The following is a 20,354-nucleotide window of genomic DNA, read 5'->3' on the forward strand; positions in this document are numbered from 1 at the left end:
ACAAGCAGTGAAGCGCAGAAAAAAGCTTCCTTAGAGCTACAGGGCTGCTGCGAGTGACCTCATATCCCCACTGCAAGCGTTTCAGGAAGGCTTATTTCAGACCAGCTTTCACCTGGTCTCCTGGGCTGGACACCCTTTGGACACCGCGGAGTATCAGGCGTGCAGCTCAGCAGCCGTCCTGTTCAGCGTGATCCGGGAGGGATCCAGTCTGCACGCTCCAGAACCACTCCACCAGGTAGGACAGAGCACTTCAAGTGGAAGCTGGACAGATATTTCCTTCAAAAGTGCTCTCCTGAACCAGCTCAAGCCGCTGTCACAGGGCTGGCTGGCTGTGCGGTTAATTTCATCTTCCGGACCATACCTCACATCAGTCTCTGTTTGCCACCCCCAGGCTGAGGGTGTCTGATGATTTTTTATAGGATTCAAAAGCCCTTAGTGTAGGCAAGAGACAAGAAGGTTTTAATGTCTCTGAACTCTACCACCCCCTTCCACCCTCCCTATTTCATACTCATTGGCATCCCTGGGCTGGAGAAGGAGCAGTTCTGGATTGCATTCCCCTTCTGCATCATGTATGCCATTGCTGTGCTGGGGAACATCACCCTTATCCTCATTATAAAGGTAGAGCCGAGCCTGCACGAGCCCATGTACCTATTCCTGGCCATGCTGGCCTTCACCGACCTGGTCCTGTCAACATCCATGCTACCCAAAATGCTTGGCATCTTCTGGCTGGGTTCTGGGGAGATTGGGTTTCAATCCTGCCTTGCTCAGCTGTTCTTCATCCATACCTTCTCGTCAGTGGAATCAGGCGTGCTCATGGCTATGGCCTTGGATCGCTACTTTGCAATTTGTTGGCCGCTGCGGCACTCCAGCATGCTCTCTGAGCCGGTGGTGGTGGCCCTCGGGAGCCTGGTGCTGGTGCGCGGGGTCCTCCTGTTGAGCCCTGTCTGCTTCCTCCTCCACAGGATGCCCTTCTGCCACCACCACATCATCTCCCACTCCTACTGCGAGCACATGGCTGTGGTGAAGCTGGCATGTGGGGACACCAGACTTAATGTCATTTATGGCCTCTTTGTGGCTTTCATAGTGATAGGATCTGACATGATCCTGATCTCTGTGTCCTACACCATGATCCTGCAGGTGGTCCTGAGGGTGCCATCCGCAGAGGCACGTCTCAAGGCCTTCAGCACTTGTGCATCCCATGTCTGTGTCATCCTTGGCTTTTATGTCCCTGCCCTCTTCACATTCCTCACCCACCGGTTTGGGCAGAGCATCCCTCCCCACATCCATATAATGGTGGCCAATCTCTACCTGCTGGTGCCCCCCATGTTAAACCCCATTGTTTATGGGATGAGGACCAAGAAGCTCCAGGACAGGGTGATCCTCCTCTTCCAGCAGAAGGGAAACTGACCCATATGTATGTGCCTCAAACTGTGTTCATAATTTACCGACCGTGCTGGTAAACTTAACAAGAGTTAACGCTGTCACTATTTGGTCCTCAATGCTTGGACTTTAAGCAATGGATTATTGCAGAAATCATTTGATTGTCTTTTCTGTTATCTCTGTCCAGGTGATTTCATTCATTATGTGGTGAAACTTGGCATAAAGACATTCAGTCTGGCTTCACCACTGGGAGATGGAGAGTTCCCCCTTCCCAGAAGTTAGATTCCTCACAATTAAAATAATTTCACTATTATAAAAAAATATCCTCTCATAATTAAAATAAAGGTCTTCCTGCAGTGGCTCTCGTTATATGAAGAGTATTCCTTGGACTGTGTGATGGGAAGGTGCTCAGATGGGAATGCTGAATGTCCTTGTAGAAGGAAATGGGCAGAATTCAATTTTAAGCATTATCCTGTTTTATTTTTGTAAAGAAGGCAAAACCTAAAATAATACTATCACAGCAATTCCAAAAGTCCTATGTAAATGTAAACCCTTTCAAAAATATCAGAAATCCTCACTGATGAAACAATATCAGAAATAATATCAGAAAAAATATTTTTAAAAAAATCAGAAATCCTCACTTATTTGGGGTAACCTGTCACAGGGAGATCGTTGCTAACAGGATTGCACTATACTAACATAAGTCAACTATCCCAATAAACAGGCAAAGGTGTTTTATAATACAAAATCACAACGCCATACCTGAAAAAGGTAAGAAGCAGAATGAGGTGACGATCATACGACCAAAATTCAAGTTGTGAATCTCAAGCATGTTACGGAGCTTTGCTCTGTTTTTAGTGCAAACTGCGAGCACTGCTGGATGGAGATGAGATCTCCAACCTGGATGGAGAGGAGATCTCACACAGAATCACACAGGATGTCAGGGATTGGAAGGGACCTCAAAAGATCATCTAGTCCAATCCCCCTGCCAGAGCAGGAACACCCAGGTGAGGTTACACAGGAAGGCGTCCAGGTGGAGGTGTCCAGGTGTCCAGAGAAGGAGACTCCACAACCTCCCTGGGCAGCCTGGTCCAGGCTCTGGCACCCTCACCGGGAAGAAGTTTCTTCTCAAATTTAAGTGGAACCTCCTGTGTTCCAGCTTGAACCCATTACCCCTTGTCTTACTGTTGGTCGTCACCCAGAAGAGCCTGGCTCCATCCTCCTGACACTCCCCCTTTCCATATTGATCCCCATGAACGAGTCACCCCTCAGTCTCCTCTTCTCCAGCTCAGAGCCCCAGCTCCTCAGCCTTTCCTCACACGGGAGATGCTCCACTCCCTGCAGCATCTTCGTGGCTGCGCTGGACTCTCTCCAGCAGTTCCCTGTCCTTCTGGAGCTGAGGGGCCCAGAACTGGACACAATATTCCAGATGAGGTCTCACCAGGGCAGAGCAGAGGGGCAGGAGAACCTCTCTGACCTACTGACCACCCCCTTCTAATCCCCCCCAGGTCCCATTGGCCTTCCTGGCCACAAGGGCCCAGTGCTGGCTCATGGTCACCCTGCTGTTCCCCAGGACCCCCAGGTCCCTTTCCCCTACACTGCTCTCCAACAGGTCGTTCCCCAGCTTATACTGGAACCTGGGGTTGTTCCTGCCCAGATGTAAGACTCTACATTTTCCCTTGTTATATTTCATTAGATTTTTCCCTGCCCAACTCTCCAGCCTGTCCAGATCTCGCTGGATGGCAGCGCAGCCTTCCAGTGTCAGCCACTCCTCCCAGCTTGGTGTCATCAGCAAACTTGCTGACAGTCACTCTATTCCCTCATCCAAGTCATTGATGAATATATCGAACAGTACTGGCCCCAGAACTGACCCCTGAGGCACTCCACTAGATACAGGCCTCCAACTGGACTCTGTCCCATTGACCACGACTCTCTGGCTTCTTTCCTTGAGCCAGTTTGCAGTCCACCTCACTACCTGATCGTCCAGTCCACACTTCAGTTTAGCCGTGAGGATGCTGTGGGAAACGGTGTCAAATGCTTTACTGAAGTCAAGGTAGACCTGGATGGAGAAGAGATCTCCGACCTGGATGGAGAGGAGATCTCTGACCTGGATGGAGGGGAGATCTCTGACCTGGATGGAGGGGAGATCTCTGACCTGGCCTGGCGTTCCTGGGAGGTCTCCATCTCCCAGAGCAGCCCTGACTGTCGTGGCCGCCCACGAGGAGCTGCCGGGCTCCGCTGTCTGTCCTGCGGTGGGTACCACGGGGAAGCAGGAGGGGCCCCGCGAAGGGAGCAGGCACTTCTGCTGAAGCGAAGCAGATGTCGGACTCCAGACAAAACAGGAAACGAATATTTTTGGCACCATTTCAGTAGAATACTTAAATTTGAACTCATTTCATCCTTTTTCTTCAGGTAAAACAGGACCAGGGGTGCATCATTTCTCGTGGACTGATGTTCACCCACCACCGCTCTGGTGAGACAGAAACCCCATTGTTCTGCAGGCCCCGCAAAATATGTCACTGTTTTCATTTTCAATAAGGACATAAGGGAGATGCCCTCATGACCAATGTCCATCCGTTCCACCAGTGTAAATAAGAGAGGCCTTCTAAGAGATGCATTTTTAAGCAAAAAACGACAGCAGGGGATCACTGCTATTTGTGCACTTGTACAGGCAAGAATGTCCAAGCCCAAAATCTTTTGCTCCTGGACTGGCAGATGTTCCCAGTGCTGCTTTTTGGCAGCACACCGGGAATGCTTGTTGGCTGGATCCTGCAAAATGTTGCAGCACTATCTGGGTTCTCAGCTGTGCACAGCTCTCCAAGATGCAGAAACCGCTTGGTGGAAAGGCACTTACATCAGGTCTTTGCTGCCAAGCTTATTTTTAGGGAAAGGAGAGATCACCAAATCTGATATTCATTCACAGAATGAAAGAAAATAGATGTTTAAAGAATTTATGTTAGAAAAAAAAGAAATCTCTAAAATGAGGATGAAGCTCACAGCCAGCAGAGATGATGTGTTCTGTGACAGCCACGCAGAAGGGATATTGGAATCTCATTCATAAAGCACCAAAAGCCACACTCAGATATCTGGGCAGCAATGTCAGAGCACATCTAGGTGTCTGCATGGTGTTCCTTTTCTTGGTCTTCTGCAGAAAACAGCACATATTTGTGGCTGGTTTCACCCCAGAATATCCTGCTTGCTCCCCATACCTCCCTCTGCATTCACCTCCAGTTATTTCAATAGTGTTGCTTTGGCACAAGGTTGGAAGGCAGAGAGGTGAGGCAGTGCTATGCACTTAAAATAAAATCACTGGTAGCGGTGCTGGTTGCTGTGCACAAGGCTGGAGATCAAAGCCCAGCACCGTCCTCACAGGTCTGCAGCACCCACCATCCCAGGAGGGGCTAAGAAGGGCCAGAATAAATCCTGCCTTCTTTTTTCCCTTACATAAAACTGTCATTACTGAGAACAACCAGGGAATACTGGCATTTACTGAAACCTGAGTGGGCGCATGAATACCTAGGGGAAATTACAGAAAAAATTAAAAAATACCCTGTGTATTCCAAGTCAGACTGAGAACTGAACGGTCATCCGTGCTTTACCTGACCATATTTCGCTGATCTGACCCAAACAACAGACTCTGCCATCCTACAGCTGAGCCTCCTTCCCAGGGTTTGACAAACCTCCGTGAGGTTTCCCTGTCCCGCATGGCAGCCCAGGAGAACTATCAACAGATATAATTACATGTACCTACCACCGCGCAGCAAGAGTTTCTTCAAACTCCTTGCTTTGAGACCCAGTTCTGTGAGAATTGTGATCCAAATAATAGTTTATCACATGCAGGTGTTACCAAGTCTGGTGGTGGTTCTGGTTGTTGGGGCTGTGGTACACCCGAAAGCTGTTACAGCAAAAGGAAGCACACCTGTGCAGAGCAAAGAATTTATTGTTATTGCAATGAAAGTTTTAATAACCTTATAAAAACACAGAATGCAGTTTTTGTCAGTCCAGTGGCTGACCTGGTGTCACCTGCAAGCTCTGAGATTTCACCGTGCGCTCCCTCATCCAGGTCACTGGTGACAATGCAGAATCAAAGTCCTAGCAGAGGTCCCTTGGGGAGGCCACTGCTGACTCTGGACCAAAAATGACTTGCCCTTGTTTTAACCAAATTCCCATCGCTAGACAGAAAAAGCCAGAGCACGGCTGCGGTTCCCTGGGGACAGGCTTGCTCCACGCTGGTGCCCTGCCGGGGTTAAAGGCCCCTTTTTCATAACAATTCAAAGGTAATGCAGGATTAGAATTTGCAGGGCAATGGAAACGAACGGTCTGGTGTCTTGGAGTGAGGATCTCATTTCTTTTCTCCTCCTTGAAGATGCACCAGAGCAGAGATGAGCACTTTGCAGTGCTGGTTCCGTCCTTTTTCCTGCTTTGTTTCCTACAGAGTCCTCACCTGTGCAGTCAATAATAGCATCATTTCTTGCACCAGGGCTGCATCCCTCCCAGGACATCACTGCAGCCCCTTCACCCCTGTCCTGCCCTGGCACTCAGGCCCTGGTCTCTGCCTCCATGTGGCTCCCTCTCCAGCTCCCCACATCGGATTTGCAGACTTTCCCCTCGGTTCCAAGCCTTTTCCACATCACGCTCAGCCCCTGATGCACACAGCCTCACCCCTGTGCTCACATGCAGGACATTGCAGGAGGACAAGGGTCCCTCTCATCCCCTGAATCAGCCCCCCTCCTCTGGGCAGCCCACCCCTTGCCCATGGGCTGTGGCAGCAGGTGACACCTGCCTGCGTCCCCTCCCAGGCTGTGCCTCCAGCCCCTTGTCTGTCCTTGCACGCAGGTACCAGCCTGCCCACCCAGCTCGCTCATTTTGCTTGCTGGATTTGCAGATCTTCATCTCTCACCCTGTGCAGGATTGTCCTGTCTGGAGCTCCGCAAACTGCCACCCCCACCCAGCTGCTGAACTTGGACCATGGTTGGGCTCTTGGCAGATATTAATCACAGAGTCATAGAACTATTTTGGTTGGAAAAGATCCTCAAGCTCATCAAGTCCAACCATAACCCAGCCCTGGCACTGCCCCATGTCCCTGGAAACCTCATGTCCATCTGTCCAACCCCTCCAGGGATGGTGACTCCAGCACTGCCCTGGGCAGCCTGTTCCAACGCCCGACAGCCCTTTGGGGAAGAAATTGTTTTCTAATATCCAATCAAAGCCTCCCCGGCTTAACTTGGGGCCACTTCCTCCAGTGCAGATTTGTCAAAAATCACATTAACTACCATGACATTTGTTAATCATGCAGTGCGTATATGGGTCTGTAGTGCAGGAATTCTTAATTCCTGTAGGGTGGGGCATAGGGACCTGTCTGGACAGCTGCAGTCATTCAGCCTGGACAAAGAAAGATTGAGGAAGACATGATAAGAGGCTGCCAACAAAACCAAAATAAAGGAATAATTTGGTTTCTGAGTTCACTTTGTGCCAGACAGTGAGAACTCCAGCACTTCTGGCCAGATGAGTCTTCGGGGTATGAAAGAGAAGCTCTTCATCATCTCAGACACATTGTCCCTGCCACTCCTGGTTTGGGATGGAAAATGAGCACATGCCTGATTCTCTTATTGAAGAGAATTTGGGCTGGAAAGGTACTAAACAATAGTGGGAGGAGGTGAGGGGGCAGAAAAAATGAAAGATGAGACAGATCAGCTACAATAAGTCACTCTGGAGTTTCAAACCTTCATTTCTCCCAAGTTACCAAGGAGGGTGGATCAAAAATCTCTTAATATCTAAATGATCTTTCTCCAGAGTTTCGAAGTGGTTGCCATGACATCAGATTTTGCTGCTGACACAGGAAAAACGTTGAGGTCCTGTTCCCAGCCAGTCCTTGCCCAATGTGGCTTGTGGAGAACAGCCAGCAGAGCTGGTCCCATGCCTCCAGCCTCACCCCTGGGGTTGCTGGTGGCCCTGGAGATGACAGCCCTCTCCTATGGGCTGCCCAATCTGAAAAGAATCCCCCTTGTTTCACAGTCAGATAGATTTTCTGTCCAAAGATCTCCGTAAAATAACGTGCATCGTAAAAATCTACCAGAAATGGTTTTTGCAGGAGCATGGAGCCATTAGGCAGCCTGAGTATTTCCATACTGTTTCTTGGAGATAACAACATCTTCATTTACTTCTTGAAAGCAATAAAGCATCTTTTACAAAATCAGAACAAGTACGTTACCATTCGTCCTCATTTCAAGTAGCGTGGGAAAACACAACAGTCATATCACATGGATGGCTGCGTTTGGTTATGAATCCAGTCCCACCAGCTGTAAGACCTGTCTTCTGAAATGCTCCATTGTGCTGACACTTCTGACAGAGAGTTCTCTCTAGGGGCGTAAAATCATGCCTTACGCTATATATAACCCCGACAGGGGCAGCACAGAGTCAGTTAAAGAGTATTTTTGTCTTATGCTAAAAAGTGAAGTGGTGCTTTTTTTTTTAAACTTTTTTTTTGGCTCCTGTTATTGTGACGAGTGTGGGGGATCAGGAGGGATAAAAATAATTATACTTAATAGTCTCCTGATTACCCTGCTCCTTAAACCGACATTAAACTTTTAGTAAGACTTTCTTAAAGGGCTCTGGGGTTTGATTAATTCACTATATTTTTAAGCAGGAGTTTTTAAGGTTTCATCTCCAGGCGATATGCCATGGCAGTTAACAACAGGGACAAGAGAGTTTCACTGTAGAGAGAACATGAAGGCTTCTCCCATAAGCACAAAACACACCACCACCTTTTCCATTGCACAGAATCCATTAATTATCCTAGCACAGATATTTTTCTTAACACCTGCAAAAACTGCAGATAATATCCATTATGAGATAAATAAGAAGTTTTGTCTCCATTTGGTGGGTCTGCAGGAGGGCAGACTCCCAGAGAGGTGACACCTCCTGATGGCTGAGGAAGGACAGGCATCACATCCACAGATCACAACTCTTTTCTAATTTATATAATTTAAGACTATTTCCTAATGACTTTTCCTACTGATTTTAACAAAAAGTAATCCCCCTCTCACGCAATCTATTCAGTTATTAGTCTGTGCCGTTGTCGTGGAAATTCCCTTCCTTTCTTTCCAAAGCAACAGGACGTGCTCATCCATCAAAGGTTTTGCTCTGCTGTCTCAGGTTTGAGACGAGCTGCCATGAATGAGAACTATCCATCAACCCGCAGGGTGCTGGGACAGCTTTGTCTAGACCTCGTTCTTGCCAAGAAAGGTTGGACCAGATGATCCTTGTGGTCCCTTCCAACCTGGAATTCCATGATTCTATGATTCTAGTGTGAGCTTCCCATCATTTCAGAGTTACACAATGCAATTAATGGGGATTCAGAGGGTTTCTGTCATTTCTAAACTTGACCTGAACCAAATCCTGACTGTGCAGATCGCAATTCTTAAGAAGTGGGAGAACGTCGAGGGTACTTCATACGGGTGTGCACTGGACCAGCCTGGTGGGCGCAGCTTTTCTGCTGACTACATTCCCTAGGTATGAAGAATCTTACCCCAGATTTCCACCTCAATCTCTTCTGTTCATGTCGCTATGAGCATTGGAAACTGTGTTTTTCTATGTGCTAGAAAAGCAGACCAAACCTTCCACCAGCCCTGCATCCTGTCCTCTCCGTGCTGGCCCTCACTGACCCTGGGCTGTGTCTCTCCACCAAGAGAGGTCCTTGCTCATGGAGATCAGCCTGTACCCCATGTGGCTCAGCGATTCCTCATCCGATCCCTCACCCTCCTCACCCTCCTGGACTCAGCGGTGCTTTCTGCCATGACAGGCTGGTAGGTCTCTGCTCCCCATGGAGCTGCACGACCATGCCAACAGGCATGAGGGTTGCTGTAAGAGTTGGTCCGAAGAACAGTTTCTGCCTGAACACCACCATCAGGGACTTGGAGAACAGATGCCCTGATAGAAAGAGTTGGACAATGATTTGGAGAGAGGCCTGAAGCAAGGAATTGTGTTGAGCAGGTCTCTCCGACCTGGGGGCTACAGGTAACAATGGCTGCTGTACGGACTCTACCTGCTGCCTGAGCCAAACTTGCCCCCACCTCCTGAGAGGAATTGTGTTGCGAAGGCCTCTCCGACCTGGGGACAATAACTGCTGTCCAGAAGATGGATTTTCACCTGCTGCTTGAGCCAGACTTGCCCCCCACCTCCTCCCTGTAACAAAGGCCAACGAAGAAGGGCATGCACAAAGGCTTGCCGAAGGTCTTGAGGTCACCCAACGGACCAGCAAGAGACCCCTGAACTGAGGCGACGCAGGCGCAGATGAGTTCTGGCAAGTGAAGCGGGGACTTTTTGGGCCCGTGCAGTTAAGCCTGGATTGCGCAATAAAGGCGGAGATTGGCCTCAATCCATGGGAGTGAAGCGGGGGTGAAGAAGCATATAAGACAACTCCTGACGGGACATCTTAGAGATCTCCCCACCGAAGGATCCTGGACCACGACGGAGGACCGGCAGGACTCTTCTCATGGGACCCGAGACCAGAGGGACGCCTTTGGAACTTGTTCGGTGGTAACCAATCCTCATTCTGCCCTTTTCTTTTTACCTTTCCTTTTTCCTCTACTCTCTCTATCACGTGCTGCTTTATGGGCAAATTAATAAAGCGACACTGCTTGATTGAATTATAACCCCTTGGCATTTTGGTTGCCTTAATTTTGCGCCTCGAGATCAAGGTAAACGAACCATCACGAGTCCATCACCAAACACAGGCTGACTCACTCACGGAGGAGAATAGTCCTGGTCATACCCTGAGCCTCCACCTCTGGCTGCTTGGTGAGCAGGGAGCACCTTGTCCCATCCCCTTTGCCTCCATCCCAGGGTGACCTGGCTGCCTCCAGACAGATGGCATTCAACAGCATCTACTCCCTGGGCCTCATTTTCTTCACCACGGGTTCAGATCTCCTCTTCATTTTGTTGTCCTCCATCGTGGTCCTTGTGACACCTCTCAGCATTGCCTCCACAGGTGAAGGTCTGAAGGTTCTGTGGTCTCAGTCTTCTACACCCCAGAGCTTGGCTGATCCGTCCTGCACAGATTTAGGAAAGATGCATCTTCATCTTCCACACTGTGATGGGCAACACCTACATCCTCCTCCCAGTCCTCTCCAATCCTGTCTTTACAGCATCCAGACAAAGCAGATTTATAAAAGGCACCTTCAACTTGTTTCTTTGTGGACCCCTTCAAAACAAGCCATAGTTGAGAAAAGTGAGCAAATGTCTTGCGACCTCAAAGTGCAGAACCACAGGATAGTTTGAGTGAGAAGGGTGCTGCAGGCATCTCTAGTCCATGCCCTGCTCGAAGCAGGGTTGGTGTGTGGACCTGAGCTATTCTCTGTACAAAACATCTGCAGATTTGGCAGAGAGAAGCCTGCTGAGCTCAGGGAAGGTGAGGGCATGCTTTTGAAGATTATGACCCCAAACATCCCTGTCCTCCCTGGTAACTTCAGAAACTTCTGTCACAGCCAGGACTCTGCTATGCCGGAGGCTGTAAAGAGCACTGGCTGTCAGCCCCTTTGTCAGACAGTTTCCAGTCTTGGCTTAAGAAGAGATTTAAAAGTAAGATAAACAGAGACCTGACTATTTTTATGTTTGGAGTTTCTTTGTTTGTTGGTTTATTTGTTGGGGTTTGCGGAGGGCGCAGGGGGTTATGTTGTGTGTGTGTGGCTTTTTGTGTTTTCCCGTTTTGTATATAAAATAGATTTTTAAAATGAAACTTAGAACCCTTGTCCCAATAAATGATTAACCAAACCTGACCCACAGCCTCCCTCCATGAACCACAAAGGACCCTCGGATGAGAGGAGGAGGGCAGGGCACAGCAAGGCCCAGATACCAGTTAGCATGGTGGGTTTTGTTCGTAGAATGATGTTGGGAGCTGAATGTCCTCAGTCTGGAGAGAGGGGGTCTTCAGGACTGTGAGTGTCTGGTGATGAGGGTCTGCTGTGTGCATTTATCATAGAAACACAGATGGACGGGTTAGAAGGGACATTCCAAGCTCACCTATTCCAACCACCTGCCGTGAGCAGGGACATCTGCACCAGCTCAGGTTGCTCAGAGCCCCGTCCAGCCTGGCCTGGGATGTCTCCAGGGATGGTTCAGCCACCACCTCTCTGGGAACCTGGGACAGGCTCTCACCACCCTCAGGGCAACAATTTCTTCCTCATGTCCAGCCTGAATCTCCCTCCTTTAGTTCAAACCCATCACCCCTTGTCCTGTCGCAACCCCTCATTATTCCCGTGACCCTCTCTGAAACACTCCTCGGTGTCAGGGCCCTTTGTTGGCATGTCACTGGTATTTTCATAGAATCACAGAATCATTTTGGTTAGAAAAGCCCCTCAAGATCATCGAGTCCAACCGTTCCCCACCCCTGGCACTGCCCTGTGTCCCTGAGAACCTCATGTCCGTCTGTCCAACCCCTCCAGGGATGGCGACTCCAGCACTGCCCTGGGCAGCCTGTTCCAATGCCCCACAGCCCTTTGGGGAAGAAATTGTTCCCCACATCCAACCTCAACCTCCCCTGGCGCAACTTGAGGCCGTTTCCTCTGGTCCTGGCGCTTGTTCCTGGGGAGCAGAGCCCGACCCCCCCTGGCTCCAAGCTCCTTTCAGGCAGGTCAGAGATCAGAAGGTCTCCCCTCAGCTCCTGTTCTCCAGCTGAACCCCCAGCTCCCTCAGCCGCTCCCGTCACACTTGCATGGGTTTTCTCATCGCAGACCCCCACACATGCACTGGCAGGGACCGCACGTGAGAGAGCACTCTGGAGTTAAGGAAACTCTGCAACAGCCCTTAGAAACAAGAAGTACACCCACACGTGGATGACATTGCATTTGACAGCACAAACTCCCCTGGCCCCTTCCTTCCCCGGCACAGAGACAGGGAGACTCTGCAGACATGGTGCTGGGAGACATTTATTTGGTGGTCACAGCCTGTCAGTATCTGAAGGGCATCTCCTTGTGCTCAGAGGTGCTGTGGGGAGCAGGGACTCTTCCTCACACAGCCGGACCCAGGATGCTCAGTGGTACCTGCGCGCCAGAGCATGAGCCACCACGCTGACCAGCTTCTGCCAGGCGAACTGGCAGGCAGGGGTGAAATCCTTGGTGAAGTGGGAAGCCAGCACGATGATGAGGATGTCTCCAAGGAGCTGGAGGAGAAAGAGGAAAACAGGCTTAGTGCTGCTGGCACTGTGGTTTCCCTTCTGCAGACTTCCCTCTGGTTTCAGTTCTGCCACCTTATCCATCCTGTCCTCCCCGGACACCTCTCTGCAACCCCCAGACTGAACGTCCTTTCTTCCGACATCTCCCTGAGGCTGAAATCCCTTCCCAAAAGGACTGTCCCTCCTCCCCTTCCTCCTCACCCCCATCCCATTGGAGTGCTGTCGGGCTGCAGGGCCGGTTACAGGGACTGGTTCACTCCCCACTCCCTGGGACTGCTATGACAAATCCTCAGTGTTTGTATAGAAAGCTCTGGGGTTTGGGAAAACAACATTTGCTTCATTCTTAAGGAAAAAAAAAAAAAAGAGAGAAACAAAGAAAGAATCTTGAAACTATTTCTGCCCATTATTTGGGATGCTAAAGTGATTTGGCCTAAGACCCACCCCGCAAAATGCTGTGGTTTTTTTTCTTTATCACTTTAGGTATAAATAAAGGAAATGAAGGAAATGAAGGAAATGATTAATTTTTCTTTAAAAGTGCTGGAGGAGGAAAGTGTCCCGTCCAGACAGGCAGCCCATGCTGAGTGAGGCAGAAACCTGCTCTGTTGTTTTCAAGCAGGTTAGCTGCTTATCTTGCTATAGGATTTATAATTTCCTTAAATGCTCTGTTTGTCTCCTCCAGCCCAAGCTGCACCTTATCCTGCATTTGTTTCTTTTATCCTCATCCTCAGCATCTCCTTCAAGTAACAATCTCTCAACACCTTCTCCTACCCATTGCTGTGCTGGTACTAAAAATGCTACTTTTTAGTGTGAAAATCACCCACGCTCCTGCAAACAGCCCTGCACAAGGACTCACCTCACTTGGGTACTACACAGGGACCCTGCCTCCACCAGCCAAAAAGAGTACCCCTGGAGCTGGAGGCAATATCCCCAGTTTCAAAGCAAAACCTGCTTTTTCCCACACGACACAGGGAAGGGGCTGGGACTGCGAACACGGCTCACCCTGAAGTTCTCGGGGTCCACGTGCAGCTTCTCGCAGTGCAGCTCGGACAGCTTGGCGAAGGTGTTCTTGATGTTGTCCAGGTTCTTGACGGCTTCCCCGAAGGAGGTGAGCACTTTCTTGCCGTGGGCGCGGACCTTGGGGTTGCCAATGATGGCAGTGGGGCTGGAGAGGTTCCCGAAGGAAGAGAAGAACCTCTGCGTCCAGGGGTAGACGATCAGCAGCCTGGGGAGAGATGGAGGGACATAAACAGACACAGACACGTTAACGCTCCCAAATGCACTTGCCGTGGTTTCTCTCTCCAGGGTGTGGATGAGCTGGTGCCCCGGAGCTGGACCTACCTGGCCAGGGCCTCAGCACCGCATTCCTCCACGTTGACCTTGCCCCAGACGGTGGTGATGAGCTGCTTCTCCTCGGCTGACCAGTGCACCATGGTGGCAGGCAGCTTTGCTCGGAGCTGCGGGAGGACACAGGCGCTGTAGCCGAGCTGCAGACCCCACAGAGGCTTTTATCCCCTGCCGGCAGCTCCTCCCCGTCCCACACCGGGGGGTCATTGGCTGGGGACGGGGTGGGGGTCCCCTCTGGTCAGGGAGCAGAAGGGGGTGGCCAGGGTGTGGCTCACTGAGAAGGGGCCTCTGGTTATCCTGAGTGCAAGACCTTTATCCCGTCCCCGCTGCGCAGGCAGTTCTGCATTGCATCTACCAGATGTGGGCCCCTTCACAGGGAAAGGGCCACAGTCCTTCACAATTTAACGTATAGTCCATCACAGTTTAAGATAGAATCATAGAATCATAGAATCATTTCGGCTGGAAGACACCCTCAAGATCATCGAGTCCAGCCGTTCCCCCAGGCCTGGCACCGCCCCATGCTCTGGCCTACAAGTACCACTAAATCATCTGGAGGAAGTCAATAAAAAACCCCACATTTTCTGGACTTTTTGTGCTCCTGTGTCTTTGCGGCTGCCTGTGGGGTGGGAGGGAGGGACCAGGCGATGTGAAAGGGGGAGATGGGCTAAGGGCTCCTGGGAGCATCGCGTTCCAAAAAGACAGTCAGGCTGGGCAAAGGGGAGGCTGCTTTTCATAGAATCACAGAATCATTTTGGTTGGAGTCCAACCATAACCCACCCCTGGCACTGCCCCATGTCCCTGAGAACCTCAACTCCGTCTGTCCCATCCCTCCAGCGTTGGTGACTCCACCACTGCCCTGGGCATGATTTGTGTATGGGACTCGGTGAGGTGGGAGCCTTGTGCCTTGGCTCCCCCAAATGCTGGATTCTGCCTTGCCTTAGCCTCTGCCAGCAAAATGATGAATACTCCAGCCAAAACGCAGCCTGCGGCAGAGCAACACAGAGGGTTTTGCCACCAACAAACCGTGCAGACACCTGCACGGCAGCAGGACTCCATTCCCCCTGCACCACCAGGAGCTCTGGGCAATGCTGGAGTTGCTCAGAGGATGCTCAGACTTTGCAGCTGAAATCTGCATTAACTCAATTTTCCTTTTCCTGTAACAGAACTTGACCTGCTTGGTTTACTTTTGCCTTTTGAAGCAGGAAGAAAATCACCCAAATATTTTCCCCTCTGATGTAAAAGGACCAGCCAGATGTAATCTCCTGGACTGGGGGCAAGTATCAAACAGGATCACAGAATCACAGAATGGTTACTGTGTTGGGAAGGACCTCTGGAGATCATCTAGTCCGACCCACTCATCACCTGTTTCATCCCAGTTCTGCTTTCATCCACATCCATAAGGTGCAGGAGAAATGTGCTTTGAACACAAAGTTTGTCACTGCAGGACCTGCTGTGGGCTCAAAAAGCAGCAAAGTCTCAGCTCAGGGATGTTCAGCCCAGTGGGAGCCCATGGCTTTTCCCTGCTGATCCTGCCCTGACAAGGCTGCCATATTTCACATTTTCCCTCACGTTCATCCAGGATGCACCACCCTCCTTTGGTAGGAGGAGATGATTTGGCCTCATGTGAGTTGCTCCCCCAGGACACCCCTGAGCACCCAGGGGGTGATGCACCCTTGCCAGAAGCAATGTCCCAGCACGGGGGCTCTTCTGATTAATTTTTTGCATAAAACCCCAAGAAACACAGACTTGGTGAAAGCACGGGGGCTGTGATTCCATTCCCAGGGCACCTGGGGAAATTCACTCTCTTCCTGGTGTTTTTCATAGGAATTAGATCGGGCTAAGTCAGAGACTCTGGGTCTTGGATTGGTGGTGGGGTAAGAGGTGGGATGTTTGCATGTCCAGGCTGCAGCAGAGCTAAAGAGCTGACCAAGCTCCCCTCCAGACATCAGCCTTGCCTTCCTCCATGGACCACCTCCTGCCAAGTGTCTTACTGGCCTTTTACTGAAAATACAGGAATGGGAGGAAAATCAGGGAAGGAAAAAGAAAGGAAAGAAAGGAAAGAAAGGAAAGAAAGGAAAGAAAGGAAGGAAAGGAAGGAAGGGAAAGAAAGGAAGGAAGGAAGGAAGGAAGGAAGGAAGGAAGGAAGGAAGGAAGGAAGGAAGAAGAAGGAAGGAAGGAAGGAAGAAAAAGAAAGAAAGAAAGAAAGAAAGAAAGAAAGAAAGAAAGAAAGAAAGAAAGAAAGAAAGAAAAAGAAAGAAAGAAAGAAAGAAAGAAAGAAAGAAAGAAAGAAAGAAAGAAAGAAAGAAAGAAAGAAAGAAAATACTGAATGATATTTTCTACCTGATAATATCTCCCCCTTTAGTTGTAGACTTTTTTTTTCAATGGAATAGGGATGAATAATCTTTGTTAGGGTTGCCAACATCTGCCTCTTCTCAAGAAAATTTATTTCGCGCAGGCTGGCGCGCTGGAGCATGATGATAAATCAAGTCCAGCACTGCCGGGTGCATGGATGGGGGAGAGAACACGAAGGCAAAATGCTGCTGGGCTGATGCCAGCGCCCAACCTCCTGCACCGCTATATCGGCTCCTCCAGGACCTGTGGTGCTGCTGGTGCCCGGGCATCACCCGGGGTGTCACCTCCTGCTGCACCGGGCATCACCGGGGGTGTCAGCACCAGACATCACCAGGGTGTCACCTCCCACAGACCCAGACATCTCCAGGGGCATCACCTCCTGCAGACCTGGGCTTCACTGGGGGTGTCACCTCCTGCACACTGGGCATCGCTAGGGGTGGCAGCACTGCACATCACCAAGGGTGTCACCTCCTGCTGCAACAGGCATTGCTGGGGGTGTCACCTCCCGCAGACGCTGCCATCATGCAGGAGCAAAATGGGACCAGGCAAAGCAGCACAGGGAGGGGACATCCCACAGGATCTGTCTGCTGGGGGGACAGGGACCAGGGTGTCATGGCTAAGCTGAGGCTGGGGGTGGGGACTAAAGCCACGGGCAGTACCGGGGGAACCGTCACCGTCCTGCCGTGCTGCCAGGTGCTGGCCATGGGACCCCCGTCCCTGTTCCCGGGGAGGGGGACCCCATCAGAACCCCAACAGCAGAACCCATCCCTCTGCTGCACTGACCTTGGGTCTGCGGTCTGCTCAGACCATTTCTACCCCAGACAGCTTGTCTGCAGGAGAAGATCTGCTCATTCAAATGATTCAGTCTATGAACAATCATGCTCATATTAAAGTCTACAAGTATCTGTCAAGAAACCTATGAAAAATCATGTAAGAATCTAGGGTTTTTTGTGACTCTGGACACCTGACCACGACTCTGCACTCTATGCCTGCCCAGACTCCCTGCAAAAGCACTTTGGGACTTACCAGGAGTCACCTTCTCACCTTCTCAGTGTCTGCCTTAACACCAAAGAACAAAGTGCCTCTTCCTCTGAGAAATGTGTGTGAGAAAGGGGATTTATGGGCCACAAAGGGCTTTCAATAACCTCCGGTGGGTCAGGGACAGGAGGATGTGATGCACGAATGCAGGTGAAGCAGGGACAGGACGCAGTGCAGACAGGTGTCAGAGATACTGGGATATAAAGCAATGCCCTCTTTTTTTGCTTTAAAAAGTAGGCATTTCAGCTAACCATTGCTTTTAGTGCAACATGCTCAGATCAGACAGGGCAGACGGTGCTTCCCATGCCAAGAACAAACTCTACCTGAGAGAGTCCTGCTCTGCAGACAATTGCCCGAATAGCTTTGCATGCACAGGGCATCGATTGAAACACACATCCAGAAAATTATTGATATCACCACTATTAGCAAGATCGCCCCCATCCCCCCCCGAGTTGCAGAATGGGCGGTGTAGGGTGAAAAAGAAGCACATAAACAAAGTCTGGACAGGTCTTGATAGCAAAATGTTTATCTAAAACCTACCCCCACCCAGCTGGCTGCTTGGCCAGTATGAGTCAGCTAATTTTTTTGTGGGCCTTGTGCCAGGGATGAGCCAGGATGGATTAAAGTCTTCAGTTTGTTTATCCTTCCTAAAAAATACGAATCCTCCAAGTTCCCCTTGCCTGCAAGAAAACACGCAGGTTTCACAGTAAAATACAGCCCAGTTCCTCGATGCTAACACCCCAGTGCGTGACCACGGGGGTTGCAGGGCTGTATCTACCCAGTACTCTGTAAATATGATTTCCAGAGGCAAATCCCACACAACCCCCTCAAAAAAACAAACCATAACAAAGGCAGGTGGTATTTCCTGGGAGCAAAATGCTCACCCTGCTCAAGCTTACACCCCCTGTCCCCCCGCGGGTGCCCCAGGTCCCCCCAACCCCTCCAGCCCCTCAGGGAGACACAGACTCGATGGGGACTTCACAGGATGATCTTTATTTGGCTGTTACGGGCTGTCAGCTCCAGAGCGACATGTCAGACGGTGCATGACACGCAGCTGGAGACGCTGCCGGGGTTTTCCTGCTGACGCTTTAGTGGTACTTGCGGGCCAGAGCGTGGGCCACCACACGGACCAGCTTTTGCCAGGCAGCCTGGCAGTCGGGAGTGAAATCCTTGCCGAAGTGGGCGGCCAGGACAATGACCAGGATGTCACCCAGGAGCTGGGGGGACAAGAGCACCCTTGGGTTAGCAAAGCCCAGAAACCTGCAGATCCTCCTCTGCTTCACTCTTGCTCCACCTTCCCCTTGGCTCAAACGTCTTCCTGCCCAACAACCGCTTCTGCTTTACTGTCTCCCTCTATTTCTGCACTGAAACCACCTCCTGTCTGCCTTCCCCCGGCCCGTGCACCCTCCAGACAGCCCCTCCATCACCACCACCACCCAGCCCCTTCGGTGCTTTCTCACCAAGCTGCAGGTTGCACCCTTCCCTCTCTGTCCCTCTCCTGCATATCCCCCTCACCCCAACCACCAGCCCCTCGTCATCCTGCACATCCAGGGTGACCCTCACATGGGGGGCTCGGGTTTAGGGGAGAAACTTCCCGCAAAGATGTGGTGGGGAGGATGGGTCCGCCGGTCAGGGGTATGTCTCACCCTGAAGTTCTCGGGGTCCACGTGCAGCTTGTCGCAGTGCAGCTCGGACAGCTGGGCGAAGGTGTTCTTGATGTTGTCCAGGTTCTTCACAGCTTCCCCGAAGGAGGTGAGCACTTTCTTGCCATGGGCACGGACGTTGGGGTTGCCGCTGATGGCGGTGGCGCTGGAGAGGTTCCCGAAGGAAGCGAAGAACCTCTGGGTCCAGGGGTAGACGATCAGCAGCCTGGGGAGAGATGGAGGGACACAGGCAGACACAGACACGTCAATGCTCCCATGATCAAAGCGGCTTCTTTCTCCAGGGTGCAGCTGAGCAAGTTCCTGGGAGTTCGACCTACCTGGCCAGGGCCTCAGCACCGCAGTCGGCCACATTGACCTTGCCCCAGATGCTAGTGATGAGCTGCTTCTCCTCGGCTGACCAGTGCACCATGGTGTCGGCTGGAGGGTAGCGTGCGGCTCTCGGCGGGTACAGAGGAAGTTTCGGCTCTTGCTCCCAAGGGGATCGCACGTTGGCAAGCAGCTCTCCCCATTTTTATACGCTCCGCCGGGCCCCTCCTCTTCCCCATGCACCCCTCCATTGGCTGGGCCCCTGGGGGGGCCCCGCAGCCCTGGCACCCCGAGGGAGGGGACGCGGCATCAGGGTGGGGCCCAGGGCAAGATGCCCAGATCCACCGCTGGGACTTGGTGGCCGCCCTCCTCCTTCCTTTGATTTCCAGCTCTGCAGCTCCCTACTGAAGGGTGGCATTTATCTCCACGCAAAGTCCAAGCACAGCACCGCGTGAGTCCCGTGTAAGCCCTCGGAGGAAGGTTTGTGCAAGGCTTGGTGCCCCTCGGATGGTGCAAACCACAGTGGGCTCCATGGCTGTGAGGCAGAAGTCTCAGACTTGGGGCTGTTGGATCCTCCCTCTGAATGCACCAGTGGTGTGCAAGCCATTTCTCTTTGTCCTCTTCATGCAGGACCTGTCAGGCTTTGCGTTCTCCTTGTTCTTTCCTATCAGCAGTTTCACAGTTTGCTAACTTTAGGGTAACACTAAGAAAATCATGGGCAGTAGCTTGCACTCAGAGAGCTCCTGTCTCAGAGAGCCTGTTAGCAGAGGTCAACCAAGGCTGGAAGGGAAACGTTAACAACACAGGGCACACCAATTGTCTGTAGGACATTGGTTCACAGGGGCCCCAGGAGAGGTGGGGAAGACTGGGTATACTGGGGTCTGTGCAAACGTGCAGCAGGAGACAGTGCCCGATCCAGAGATTTGGCAACCAGCAGTTGTCCTCCTGAGTGGTGGGAGAGGCAACTGGGTCTCCTGGGGCTGCACATCTGCTCCTGCTCCCATTGAGGGTGAGATGCAGGAGCTGGGGCTGGATGGAGCTTGTGGGGCCAGAACAGGGAATGCCAACTGCTCGAGAGGGGTCTGGATGACCATGGAGCA

The 20,354-nt window shown here is 51.3% G+C and overlaps 3 protein-coding genes across 3 annotated transcripts; 1 reads left to right on the forward strand and 2 right to left on the reverse strand.

Moving 5' to 3' along the window:
- The first annotated feature begins 405 nt into the window (after window positions 1-405).
- LOC135986692 (olfactory receptor 52R1-like) lies at window positions 406-1,407 on the forward strand. The gene is given in 1 exon segment (XM_065630986.1): window positions 406-1,407. A coding segment is annotated over 1 exon segment (1,002 nt).
- Window positions 1,408-12,409: 11,002 nt separating this feature from the next.
- Window positions 12,410-17,646, reverse strand: LOC135987226 (hemoglobin subunit epsilon). Its single transcript, XM_065631989.1, has 4 exons — window positions 17,608-17,646; window positions 13,889-14,004; window positions 13,550-13,772; window positions 12,410-12,538 (listed from the first exon to the last, which is right to left on the reverse strand). The coding sequence occupies exons 2-4, from the start codon at window positions 13,978-13,980 to the stop codon at window positions 12,410-12,412; spliced, it is 444 nt and encodes a 147-aa protein (XP_065488061.1). The 5' UTR covers window positions 13,981-14,004; window positions 17,608-17,646.
- A 610-nt stretch (window positions 17,647-18,256) lies between these two features.
- LOC135987217 (hemoglobin subunit beta) lies at window positions 18,257-19,442 on the reverse strand. Its single transcript, XM_065631977.1, has 3 exons — window positions 19,266-19,442; window positions 18,931-19,153; window positions 18,257-18,501 (listed from the first exon to the last, which is right to left on the reverse strand). The coding sequence occupies exons 1-3, from the start codon at window positions 19,355-19,357 to the stop codon at window positions 18,373-18,375; spliced, it is 444 nt and encodes a 147-aa protein (XP_065488049.1). The 5' UTR covers window positions 19,358-19,442; the 3' UTR covers window positions 18,257-18,372.
- Window positions 19,443-20,354: the final 912 nt, after the last annotated feature.

The sequence above is a fragment of the Caloenas nicobarica genome, chromosome 1 (genome assembly GCF_036013445.1).
Source record: "Caloenas nicobarica isolate bCalNic1 chromosome 1, bCalNic1.hap1, whole genome shotgun sequence".
Taxonomy (NCBI): domain Eukaryota; kingdom Metazoa; phylum Chordata; class Aves; order Columbiformes; family Columbidae; genus Caloenas; species Caloenas nicobarica.

Bases quoted from the DNA above. Each gene is read 5' to 3' on its own strand.
- LOC135987226 (XM_065631989.1), bottom strand. From the start codon at position 13,980: ATGGTGCACTGGTCAGCCGAGGAGAAGCAGCTCATCACCACCGTCTGG. The intron at 13,773-13,888 runs GTAGGTCCAGCT...ATCTCTCCCCAG, and splicing joins GGTGCTGAGGCCCTGGCCAG to GCTGCTGATCGTCTACCCCT. The intron at 12,539-13,549 runs GTGAGCCGTGTT...TTTCTCCTCCAG, and splicing joins TGGACCCCGAGAACTTCAGG to CTCCTTGGAGACATCCTCAT.
- LOC135987217 (XM_065631977.1), bottom strand. From the start codon at position 19,357: ATGGTGCACTGGTCAGCCGAGGAGAAGCAGCTCATCACTAGCATCTGG. The intron at 19,154-19,265 runs GTAGGTCGAACT...ATCTCTCCCCAG, and splicing joins GGTGCTGAGGCCCTGGCCAG to GCTGCTGATCGTCTACCCCT. The intron at 18,502-18,930 runs GTGAGACATACC...TTGTCCCCCCAG, and splicing joins TGGACCCCGAGAACTTCAGG to CTCCTGGGTGACATCCTGGT.